We start from the raw sequence: 12,500 nt of genomic DNA on the forward strand, positions 1-12,500 counted from the left end.
TTCGATCCAACAGAGGGAGGCCTGAGGAAGATCCCTCTGTTGGATCAAACCGTTGCCGTATGTTAAAATGAAATAAAGTATTTTTGGAGTTAATACCCAATGTGCTTCATCACACTACATAGCCTATACGTATGCCATTAACTATACACTGAATGTATATGACTACATTATTGCATTTCCATATGGCATAAGCCCTGCTCTTCCTTTTTACAGAAGAGCCCTCTATGGGCTCTCCATTATCTTGTTACATCTCTCTATTGCTCTTTCTCTCTAACTCTCTTTCTCTCCCTCTCTTGCTCCCTATCTCTCTTTCTATCTTAACTCTCTTTCTGTCGCTTTCTGTAATAGTCACTTAAAAAAACGTTACTGCCATAGTACTACCACTATGACAGTGCACAGGGCCTTTAGTAATACATTACAACTTGGTCATGCTGGTGAAAGCTGGTAAAAGTTGGTAAAAGCTAATTCTACTGGACGTGTCTTATGGGGTTAAACAAGCAAACATAATACCGCTATTTTCTTTGAGAGTCGAAGATTACCCCCATACAACATTGAAAACTGGTGGTGAATCGTGCCCATATTTTTGTGTAAGATATAGATCAGTTGTAAGTATTCACATTTGGCTTGTGTTGTTGCAACATGTTGTCTTCTTGCGGCAAAAAAACATGCTTTAGTTTTGTTTACAGAGAAAAATAACTCTCTCAAAGATCTCATCGTACATATTAATGCAGAATACAGGTTGTGAAGGGGTAAATATGAATTTGATGAATAAAGATAATGATTAGTGTACATACAAATGGACTGGGTGGTGGTACATTATGAATATGAAGATTCTCAGTTGTGTAAGTCATTTGGATAGAGGTTAAGGTGTATAGAAAGACCTTACAGATACATGTAAACTGGAGAGAGAGGGGGGGGGTGTCGTATCACATATGTACATATGGGATGGGGGCCCAGGTTCGAGTCTGGCCAAGGACATTTTCCAGCCTTACCCCATCTCTATCTCCCCACTACCTTCCTGTCAGATCTTTGCTATCCCTTCCTGTTTTCTGTCCACGGATCCTAATAAAGTCACAAAAACACCAGAATTTAGGCCTACGTAGCCCTTTCATGCAGATGGCATTGCTGGCGATCCTATTCACTATCTGCTGAGAAAGCTTAACTACATCATGACAACATTGCTAGACATTGCCGAGAGTCTGAAGTAACAGATTAAGACATGGTTATTACCATTTTGGTGACAACAGATTTGTAACATCATCAGTGCATGAAAGGATTTAAAAAAATTCGAGAGGCATTTCATTTTGATGGAGGCACAGTTTAACTTGAAGTGGGGGAGTCATGGCAAGGGGAGATGGTCGTGTGATCAAGAAAGTTGTTGGTTTGAGTCCCGTTCCAGTGGGAATGATATGGAATAGGATATGTGTAGGATATGTGTACTCCCACAGTACACCTTGAGCCCTTGACTGATTCACACACAGGGTCAATGGCGCAGAGGCGGTAAAATCTCCACTCGAGTTTTATTTCCAAGTCCAACGCTGACCACTACGTTGTTGGTGTGGAAGGACTAATCTGAAGGACTAATCTATGGGACTAAGATTTTCTGTGCAGACGGTGGACAAAAATTCTTCGATTGCTGCCGGCACACATAACATGAATTTGCCGTAAGGCACCCAACCGCCCATTACTCCATGTACAGTAACCAATAACTATGTACCTACAGTAAATAACAGTGAATCATTTTTTCATATTGCTAAATGTGAGATGGACACAGAGACATGGATGTAGCTGGAGCTGGCCGTGGTAATTCAGCTACTTGTGACCATGGCTGTAACTACCACTGAGGACACAGAGGTCATGTCCTCAGTATTTTTTTTCAGGAATATAAAATGTATCTATGAAGAAATCCGATATATGATCAACAATGATAAATTCAGTCTGTATACACCACTCCCATTTATCCTCAAGGCAGTGATTAATGAAAACAAACAAAGTTTGACTGAAGTGGTTGAAGCATTCTAAATGTACAGTATGCAGAACAGCACGCAGTATTTGACCTCGTTATTTGAAAATGTCTGTTTACGGCTCTGCTTGTGAGCACTTGAGTCCGGCAGCCTGCAGTTGAGTTGGGCCTGGCTGGAGCCGGACAGAGTTGCCGGTGTGCTCCTCTCCTACAGTATGCTGTGGGCCCGCTGCAGCCAGACGCGGACGTAATTAATCATCTTGCCAGATGCCAAAGCTTCCCCGGTGAGAACTGGCCACACACCACTGCACAGAGAGAAAGAGAAAGAGAGGGTGGGAGAGAGAGAGAGAGAGAGAGAGAGAGAGAGAGAGAGAGAGAGAGAGAGAGAGAGAGAGAGAGAGAGAGAGAGAGAGAGAGAGGGTGGGAGAGAGAGAGGGTGGGAGAGCAAGAGCAAGAGAGAGCGGGAGAGTGTGTGTGTGTGTGTGTGTGTGTGTGTGTGTGTGTGTGTGTGTGTGTGTGTGTGTGTGTGTGTGTGTGTGTGTGTGTGTGTGTGTGTGTGTGTGTGTGTGCGCGTGCGCGCGCATGTGTGCGTATCTGAGATGTCCACAAGTGTGCCTATCCCTTGTTTGCAAGCGTGGCCATGTGCTGCTACTCTGGCTCACGTCCTCACTATTTCAGAAACTTGATTCACCTCAGTAGTTCTACATGCCAAACACATAAAGTGCCCACCCCCTACCCCACCATACACACACACACACACACACACACACACACACACACACACACACACACACACACACACACACACACACACACACACACACACACACACACACACACACACACACACACACACACACACACACACACACACATTCACCCACTACACACAAACATACACAGACACACAGACACACACCAACATTCACACACTACACACAAACACACACACACACACACACACACACACACACACACACACACACACACACACACACACACACACACACGCGCACACACACACACACACACACGCACACACACACACACACACACGCACACACACACAGCAGTAAAGTGCCTCCCGTAGTGCTGGGATAAGAACCGGTAGGTAATTACGACATGCAGTATTGTAGATTGCTGGCATATCAAACATGAGGAGGTGTGTGTGTGTGTGTGTGTGTGTGTGTGTGTGTGTGTGTGTGTGTGTGTGTGTGTGTGTGTGTGTGTGTGTGTGTGTGTGTGTGTGTGTGTGTGTGTGTGTGTGTGTGTGTGCACACACATGTGTGCGTGTGCATGCGCGCCTGTGTGTGCTTGTGTGTGCGCGCATGTGTGTGTGTGTGCATTTGTGCGTTTGTATGCACAAGTGTACTTGTTAAAAGAGGTGCTTATATGCTTGTTTTTTTCCCGCTGAAACTTTTCCAACTATCAAGTCGACTGTGAGTGTTTATTCACGCTGACGCTTGTTTGACGGAAAAATCAATTGGTAAATTATTGTCAATGCATTCTGTATGGAAGTGGAAGCGTGGGTTTGTTGTTTTTCCCAATAGGGTGGCTATGGCTAAAAATATGAAGTGTTTACATCAAAAAATGACATTTTCTGTTGACTCATGAAAATCTGTCTGTCCCGACTTGCACAAGTAATCAGTTATCATAATAGCAAATGACAAAATGTGTCAGACAATAAATTGATTGACTAAACACAAAAAGAAAAATGGAGTAGCATAACAGCGCACACAACAACAACAACAAGTATAGGGTAGAAAATATCTGAAATGAAAGGAGAGTGAAGTAGGTGTCGATCTTTCTCTCTGTAACTCTCAGTTGGCTGGTCTTTTGCTGCTATGTCCTTGCCACACATGCGTTCTCCTTAGCCAATCTAGCATACTCTAGTTCCTCCGCTCAATTTTGTTTTTCATGGAGGGTACTCCGTGAAGGGTTCTCCGTCAAGGTTTCACACTCTAGCACTACATATTCCAGGAAGCAAAATCGGTAAACAGAGATGACGTTATGCGCTGTGTCTGTGAGTTATGATTGGAAGTGGACTGCTGAGAGGATGATGTGGAAGTAAAGCGTGAAGTTTGAGGAGGCAGTGGGGCTGTTGCCATTGATTGTGAGGAGGCCCCAATAGTGCATTTTTGAGCCTTGTTTTTCCGATTGGACAGTGCAGAGGTGAGTGTGGAGAGGAAATCGCCAAGGCCGGATTCGCACCTGGGTGCCCCTGGGCATGCAAGGCTATACTGTATGTGGGGGGCTTAGCGTGCTGTGCCACAGCATCCCCTCAATAGTTTTTAAAGTTCACACTAACTACTTTACGCATATCCATCCACTTCGAGGTAAACAAACGATTGAGGATGTCCAAACTCTTTGAATATATTGAGTATGTGAAGTCTGGTCTCAGAATTATTGTGGACAGTTCCAATCGTTTTTTTTTTCAACTTTACACAACATATCTACCCACCAGGGACTAAGCATTTGCCTGTTGAAGGTTTCCAAACTTTTTTTTGTATAAATTGAGTTTGAAGTCTTTTCCAATATGTTCCTACATGTGTCCACGCAGTGAATAATCACAGATGTGTAGTGAAGGGTAACATTTCAACAATCCCAAGAGGCTTAGTGAAGGTCCCAAGCAGGGAAGCCGACAAGGGGGGGACAAAAGGGTCAGTTGCCTTGGGCCCAGGGAGAGAGGGGGCACACAATTGGCATGTCATGTCATTGTACAGTATGTAGGCTATAGGATGGTGGGCCCTTTCATACCGTATGACTTTGTCCTGGGCCCGGCGAAAGCTGTCAGCAGCTCTGGACCCAAACACCTTATGCTGACCATGAAGGGCTGTAGTCACCACAGCAGAGCAGAATGTGGTCTGTAGACAGCACTGCCTGTCACCTGGAGTAACCTTGGTCAACACGCACGCACGCACGCACGCACGCACGCATGCACGTACGCACACCAAACACACATGCATGCTGCACATTCACAACATTTTACATTCTTCCACACACACACACACACACACACACACACACACACACACACACACACACACACACACACACACACACACACACACACACACACACACACACACACACACACACACACACACACACCTGTCACACTGAGCTACTGGCACGTGTTGTCGAGTCATTGTGGTAGTGTTTTGATAGCTTCTCAGGAAAACATGAGGAGAAATAACATGAAGATGAGATGAGGACTGAACAGGGATATGCCTGGGCTGACAGCAGGTACCTAGATAGATGAATGATTTTTTTTTCTGTCTCTCTTTTTTGCTCTTTCTTTGTCTCTCCTGTCATACGGCCTCCCTCACTCCTTTCTTTTGTTCTCTCCTGCTCTCATACCTACCTCTTTTCGGTATATCCGCTCTGATCTCGACACAAATCCCGCTTTTCATCTGGTTCCTCTAGTGCCGGATGATGTGATTGAAGTGATTGTTCGGCAGGAGCTCAGTGCTCTGACCCTCACCTCTCCGTCTCGCTCGCTCTCATTTTCTTGTTCTCTTGCTCTCTCTCTCTCTCTCTCTCTCTCTCTCTCTCTCTCTCTCTCTCTCTCACTGTCTCCCCCCCCCCCCGTCTCCCCCCCCCTCTCTCCATTTCTCATTATTTTGCTCTCTGCCTCGTTCTCTGTCTCTATTTCCATCTTTTTCACAGGAAGTGTGACTCATTTTAGCAAGGCCGTGGGCTTGGATGAGTATCTGCTGCTATGCTTTTGGTGTTTGCTGACACTGTTCCCTAATGTCCTGTTTTTTTCTTTCTTTCTTTCTTTCTTTCTTTCTTTCTTTCTCTCTCTATTTTTGTCACACAGCCATCCTCCAAGTGTCCATCTCGCTGAGCAAAGTCGAGCTGAGCGTGGGGGAGTCCAAGTTCTTCACCTGCACAGGTACAGTATCACTGTACATTTCTCATAATTGCTCTTATATATCCTGTCCTACAAAGGCAAAGTGTTATGCTCTTGGTCAGACCAAGTCTCGAAGATTTTTGAAAGTCAATGACAATCAGGCTAATATACTGTAGCCTACTCAATCAATCTTCATTTGCTATTCTGATGTCTCCAAGTCTCCTCAAAGGTGAAGGTAAAGTAATTCCAATAAGTATTAGAAGGAAAAAAAGGGAAAAATGCGATTCAGGATAAACTGTATTGAAAAAACCCAAAATAAAGAAAAAGCAGAAGGCAAGGGGTACAAACTTGTCGGGACTCTAACCCATCAACAGTGTTCAAAGTTGTTCTTTTTTTCAATCAAGTCTTTCAAGTCTCCTTAAAAAACAAACTTCTGTCAAAAGGCTCATATCGGTGTTGATAATTATTGCCTCAGTCTGTCACCGTGCCAGCGTGCCAGCAACAAATATAAATTCCAGAGCTTGCCTGAACATGTGACACCCATGCTATGCTAGTCTGGCTGGAGCACATCCAAGTCATTATCTGATATAAGCTACGGTTTCATTGGCCCGGTATCATCATTATTATACCTTGCCAAGAGGTTGTGGCGTGTTGACTGTGCAAATTCACTTGCAGTAATTACAGTAAACAAGAGGGACCACATTGGTGGGAGGTCATTGTTAATGCAGTACATATACCGCAGTGGTTACCAGTGGCGTGCACAGACATTTTCAGGGGCAAGTGCTCAAGGGAGGCGGGGGTGGGGGGGATGAGGAACTTTCAGTTGCCTTACTAGTCTTCAGAGGCTATTTAACTATTTATTATATTATATTATATTATATTATATTATATTATATGACGTTACGTTACGTTACGTTACGTTATGTTACGTTACGTTACGTTACGTTACGTTATGTTATGTTATGTTATGTTATGTTATGTTATGTTACGTTACGTTACGTTACGTTACGTTACGTTACGTTACGTTACGTTACGTTACGTTACGTTACGTTACGTTACGTTACGTTACGTTACGTTACATTATATTAGATTATATTAGATTAGATTAGATTATATTAGATTATATTAGATTATACATGAGTTCTCAGTTTTTAATAACACGATGCTATGAGGAGGGCCAAGACACTGGCAGCCAACCACGTGGGCTAATTTTTTGACCGACAGCGGTTTCCAACAATCAGAGGTTGAGTTGTACGCAGCTAGGTTTGTGCAGTCAGGTTATAAACAAAATTTAGAACTCAATTATATGATTTTATATTATACCCACCATTTAATCATCAAGCATTTCCTTATGATCATATCAACATGGACCACAGTACAACAACAAATTACACAATACAAGAAAGACTTTCAAAAGGGCATATTTGACCAGTAGGGCAAAAGGGGCAGGTGCTTTAGTACGACCTCGTCCCTATTTGTGCACGCCTATGGTGGTTCTCAACAGGGGTTTTTTTGGCATGGGACCCGATTTTGATAACCCAAATTCCTGGGGACCCCATACACATTTTTTCACGACAAAAATTCAAACATGACTGAGCTACGTAAGTTGTAAGTTATTAAACCTATAGATATGTATGACAGTTTAAGATTGTAAATGAACTCTCAGAGAGAATATTGAATACCGGTAGTTATGTTATATTAATTAGTAATATATATCAATATTCTTTTTTCACACATTTCAGGCATTTCAGGCGACCCCATTTGAATTCCAGGTGACCCCAAAATGGGGTCCCAACCCCACTGAGGTCAATTGTCCATTGGCATAGCTATTTTAATTTGCAAAGCCTTGAGAGGCGCGGTGGCATCCACCATGTACAGATAGTATAGAAAACATTTGGAACTAAATACCTATCTCACTGTATCTGCTGCTTGTGTAATAGCCTGTTCACTCTATTGTTGCGTATTTAATGTATTTACTAAAAGATTGTGGTAATCAGTTATGTCCTTTTCTTTTTCATGCTTAGTTATGGCATGTAGTATGTGTAGGCCTACATGTAATGTATACATTAACGATATGCAGGTCTTCCCGAAACCTGTGGGACTCACAGGTTAGCCAAGGGTTGGGTTGTTGGGGAAGTTTTTTAGATAAAATTGAGAGTTGTGGGTTGAGTTGGGTCAAAATATCTGTAATTTACACATTTTATCTTGTGCCCATAGCTGTAGGCTATACGGAAATAATAGCCTGCTCTCTACACATAAAGTTTAATTACGTCGGTCCTTTGTGAAATACATACTGTATGAGATCGAATATAAGATAGTTAAAGATTACGCAGTAGTCTCATTCACCCTCTGTCTTGTAATGCAAGGAGTGGCTCTGCTGAGAAGCCTACTTTCATCAACATAAAAACTTGTTTTCAAATTCAGCTTCACAGTAGGAAGTGGTGCTCTGGCTATCTATAGATATATAATTAAGTATAAATACATAACAATGAATTATCTCCACCTTTTTTTATTATTATTATATTTTTCCAGGAAAGGATGCTGTGCTTTACACAGTAGTCTACCTTTTTTGCCTCTGGCATGTTTCGCCTCAGGTAACAATCTAGAGTGAGAGAGAAATGATTGGGCTGGCTGTTATGAACGGTTGGGTTCGTGGTGGGTCATAAATACCATTGACCTTGAACAAGCATGAATACATGAGTTCTTTCGGAACCATTTTAGTCAAGAAACACAAGAAAAGATTCTGAATGAAGTTTCTTTATTGTAAGCTCTGAATTACATTTGGAGCTATTGTTCTGTTCAGAGGAGCCCCCTTTTTTCCACGAGCACCATGAAAAAGCAGACCGTCAGCAGCAGTTAGGGAATTCTCGAACAGGCAGAACAGGGAGAGATAAATATCCCCCCATGAACAGAGCAGGTGACATGACAAGAGAACACGCCATGTCATACATGACAAGGTGGAGCAGGGGAGGAGGTGGGTAGCGAAAGGCAAGCAGCATATGGTTTGGGGGAACAGGGTAGAATTTAAAGGGCTTGCCGAAGGTGCGTGGCCAATCGCTAGGAAGAGGATCAGCTAATGGTATACTCCTGGATCAATTAGTTAATGGAATTGAGAGGTGAGAGGAAAGTGGCAAGCTTCTTGACTGTCATGACTTGGCCAGAACTAACGTTAATATGTTAATATTTGATTTGCATCAAGTCAGCCATATTTTGGACTGTGAATAAAGAAGCACACTATGGTGATGGAACTGAGGTGTTCCTGCGCTGGTTCACCATTTGGGGCTCGAACCGGGCACCTACCAGCCAATGCTCCAGTTCAGGTATGAGAGGCACAGCACAATACCGCTGAGCTAAAGGCCCAGAGTCCATAGCTCAATGCTATCGATACTGTATGAGGTTTTGGGAGGGAGGTTTACTAACGTTCTATGCCGAACTCTGCTGTTTGGCATCCGTTACACTAATTCTACTGAAGCACCAGGCTGATGTACTAAGTTTTAGCCTCCTTAATGGCCATTGCAGTGGCTTCTATCACTAAAGTCTTCACCAAAAATTCTTCCCTTGACTTGGCAGAGGAAGCGCAATGAAATAAATGAGCAACATAGTGGGACCCAAAAGGTGATCCACAATGTAACCAGGTACCGATAGTTAACAGCAGTTCTATTATCCATTTCCAAAGGTGCTTTAACATTAGAGTCTGTTGACCTTCTCTGGATGAAATTCCGATTAAAACTCTTCCCCTCAACCTGACACAGGAACCACAGTGAAAGAAATCAGCAATGTAGTGCAGCTTTGAAAAGGGAATCACAATGTAACCAGGTAGTTAGAACTGCCAGTGCCATGGTTGTTCTATTTAGTTTCTTTAAATGCACTCTGAATATGGTAGTGCTTTGACCTTCTATTGTTGAAGTCTTAATCGAAAAGTCCCCTCAACCTGGCAGCGAAACCGCAATGAAAGAAATCATCTATGAAGTGGTACCGCAAAAGGTGAACCACAATGTATCAGGTAGTGAGCAAGTGCTGTGATAGTTTGCAACCGGTCTATTTAGCATGTACAAAGGCACTGTCAACATGGCAGTCTGTTGACCTTCTATTTCTGAAGTCCTCATAAAAAAAAACCTGCCCAGTTTTCTCTAGCTGGCTGGCAGAGGAGCCTCAGAACTCACCTCAGGCCCAGTTCACCGCCCTCTTATTTACTCTCCGAGATTCAGCTGCGCTGCCTTGTGAGGCTGGAGCCTGGGCTACATACTGAGATTACCCTGCAGGTGTGCCGAGCTCCCTGGCCTTCAACCCCCGTGGCACATCACTCTCAGGGCCATAAACCCCTCCGCGGGACTGGGGGGTGGAGGGGAGCGCGGGAGTCGGGGTGAGACAGAGGTGCTGTTGTGCCCCCCTTCCCCACACCTCTCCCCCGGCACAGATGCCAGGCATCAGAGATTCTGTCTGCATCTGTGGTGCTAAAAGGGCAGGGAGATTAGGCCGGGTTAAGTCGGGCTGGCTCCGGGGCGCTCGTTGTTTTCTACATGACTGCACCTCCAGCATCCCCGGCTCCCCTTTCTCCACCGCCCTCCACACCTCATTCACACCCTGCAGGCAACAGGAGCCGCTTCTCTCTTCTTTCTCTTCTCTTCTCTTCTCTTCTCTTCTCTTCTCTTCTCTTCTCTTCTCTTCTCTTCTCTTCTCTTCTCTTCTCTTCTCTTCTCTTCTCTTCTCTTCTCTTCTCTTCTCTTCTCTTCTCTTCTCTTCTCTTCTCCTCTCTTCTCTTCTCCTCTCTTCTCTTCTCTGCTCTTCTCTCCTCCTCTCCTCACCTCTTCCCCTCTCCTTTCTGCTTTTCTATTCTCTTTTCTTTTCTTTTCTTTTCTTTTCTTTTCTTTTCTTATCTCCTCTCCTCTCCTCTCCTCTCCTTTTCTCACTCATGTGAGGAGCAAACATAGCAGAGGAGAATGAGGATGAGGGCTGCGGATGAAGGTAAATGAGAGGAAGGAAGATGAAGAGGAGGAGGAGGAGGGTGAGGAAGAGGATGTAAAATGATGTTGATCCATACTGACCCCTGCTGGATCATCTCAGAAAAGAGGAAAGATACCTCTCTCTCACACACTCTCATGTCAGCCCTCTCTCTTTCTCTCTCTCTCTCTCTCTCTCTCTCTCTCTCTCTCTCTCTCTCTCTCTCTCTCTCTCTCTCTCTCTCTCTCTCTCTCTCAGCAGTCTCTCTCTCTCCCCATCTCCGGCCTCCCTCTCTCCCTTCCCTCTACTTCCCTCCTTCCTTCCCTTCCTCTCTCCCCATCTCGGAGGACTGACATCCTTGAAGTATGGAGGTCGGATGCCTCTCGCAGCCTCTGGGGCCCAGGAGCTTCTGCTTGGCAGGCACTGGCAGCCGAATGAAAGGCAGAGGTCCGGCAGTGAGGTTAGGCACAGATAAACATCTCTACCCACCCCGAGCATTCTCCACCGGAGCAGTCAGGAATGCCTACAGAATGACAGAAGAACTTGAGACAAGTCAAAGGGAGAGAAAAATAAACTATTTGTTTTTGACTGAGATTCAAGATTGAAGTTGGTATTTTGGAGCTTCAATTTTTTTTTAAATATTAGATTTGAATTTAAAATGTTCTTATAAATTTGCTAATTTATGGCCTCCAGTGCAGTTTGTCTCCAGGCATCAGTGTCTTTAAAAACTTTTAAGATCAGTCATGATGACGAAGAAACAGATGTTTAAAAAAAAAAAAAAAAAATCCAACACACAGGCCTGAACGTAGGCTACAACTTTCTTTTCATCACTTCAGCTGAATGAGTGAAGCGTGCCAGACACTCTTCTTCCACTGGGGGTGATACGGCGGTGTCACTCTGCCTTAAACGACTGCAGCTGAGCTGTTTATTTGAAGTATATCAGGTACTTGGGAGATCCACAGGGCATGAGACGAATCACTGATCTGCCTCCCTCTGACACAGAAGGATTGCTCCTGACAGCTAAATAGCCTCCTCCTCCACAGCACAAGACAGCAATCAGGCCTGAGGAGGGATCCTCCCGTGGTGAGAACTGAAGCCCTACCGTGCTCTACACTAAAAACTAATGGTGCCTCCCAATCAGATAAGACTTAGACTTATAACGTACTTAGACGTTGAAAAAAATAAAAGACCACGTGACGTGGGTTCGGACGAAAACATCCGGCTCTCCTGCGTTTGCCAACAACCCAGTCTCACACACAATGTGTCAATATAGGCTTGTTACACAATAGGTTATCCTTTAACGTTGTATCATGGCTCAAAAACCTAGAACTAAATGTAAATGACATCACAATAAAAAGGCTCATGTGTTTTTTGAGTGTATACAGTACAGGCAGAGATTCTTTAAGTATAGAGATATGCCAACATAATAGGTCTCTATGGGCACCTAATGTGACCAGGTTCCGGTCTGCCTAAAGGTGCGTGTCATAATGCTCGTAGCATTGAATAGAACAGTCCTTAGGTCTGCCTAAGGGGGGCCATAATAGAACCAGGAAACAATGGGCCAATGGAACCTCTCTCTCTCTACTCTCTCTGGTACAGGGGCATCACACCCAAAAATAACTGTGCAAACAAGCACCAACAATACAGTACAATGTGCTCCGAAATGCAATGATGCAGCACACTCTAAGACCAATACTGTAGTACATACTGTAGTGCCCTTCATGGGGTGTGATCTGTATT

The 12,500-nt window shown here is 44.1% G+C and overlaps 1 protein-coding gene across 3 annotated transcripts in view; it reads left to right on the forward strand.

The window, feature by feature from the left end:
• Positions 1 to 12,500, forward strand: part of ncam2 (neural cell adhesion molecule 2) — a 353,287-nt gene that overhangs the window by 206,957 nt on the left and 133,830 nt on the right. For all 3 annotated transcript variants that reach the window (XM_063213815.1, XM_063213816.1, XM_063213817.1), the window contains exon 2: positions 5,787 to 5,861. In XM_063213815.1, the coding sequence (XP_063069885.1) occupies positions 5,787 to 5,861 (75 nt within the window). The remainder of the gene's footprint in view (positions 1 to 5,786; positions 5,862 to 12,500) is intronic.

This window comes from Engraulis encrasicolus, chromosome 13 (genome assembly GCF_034702125.1).
Source record: "Engraulis encrasicolus isolate BLACKSEA-1 chromosome 13, IST_EnEncr_1.0, whole genome shotgun sequence".
NCBI lineage: Eukaryota > Metazoa > Chordata > Actinopteri > Clupeiformes > Engraulidae > Engraulis > Engraulis encrasicolus.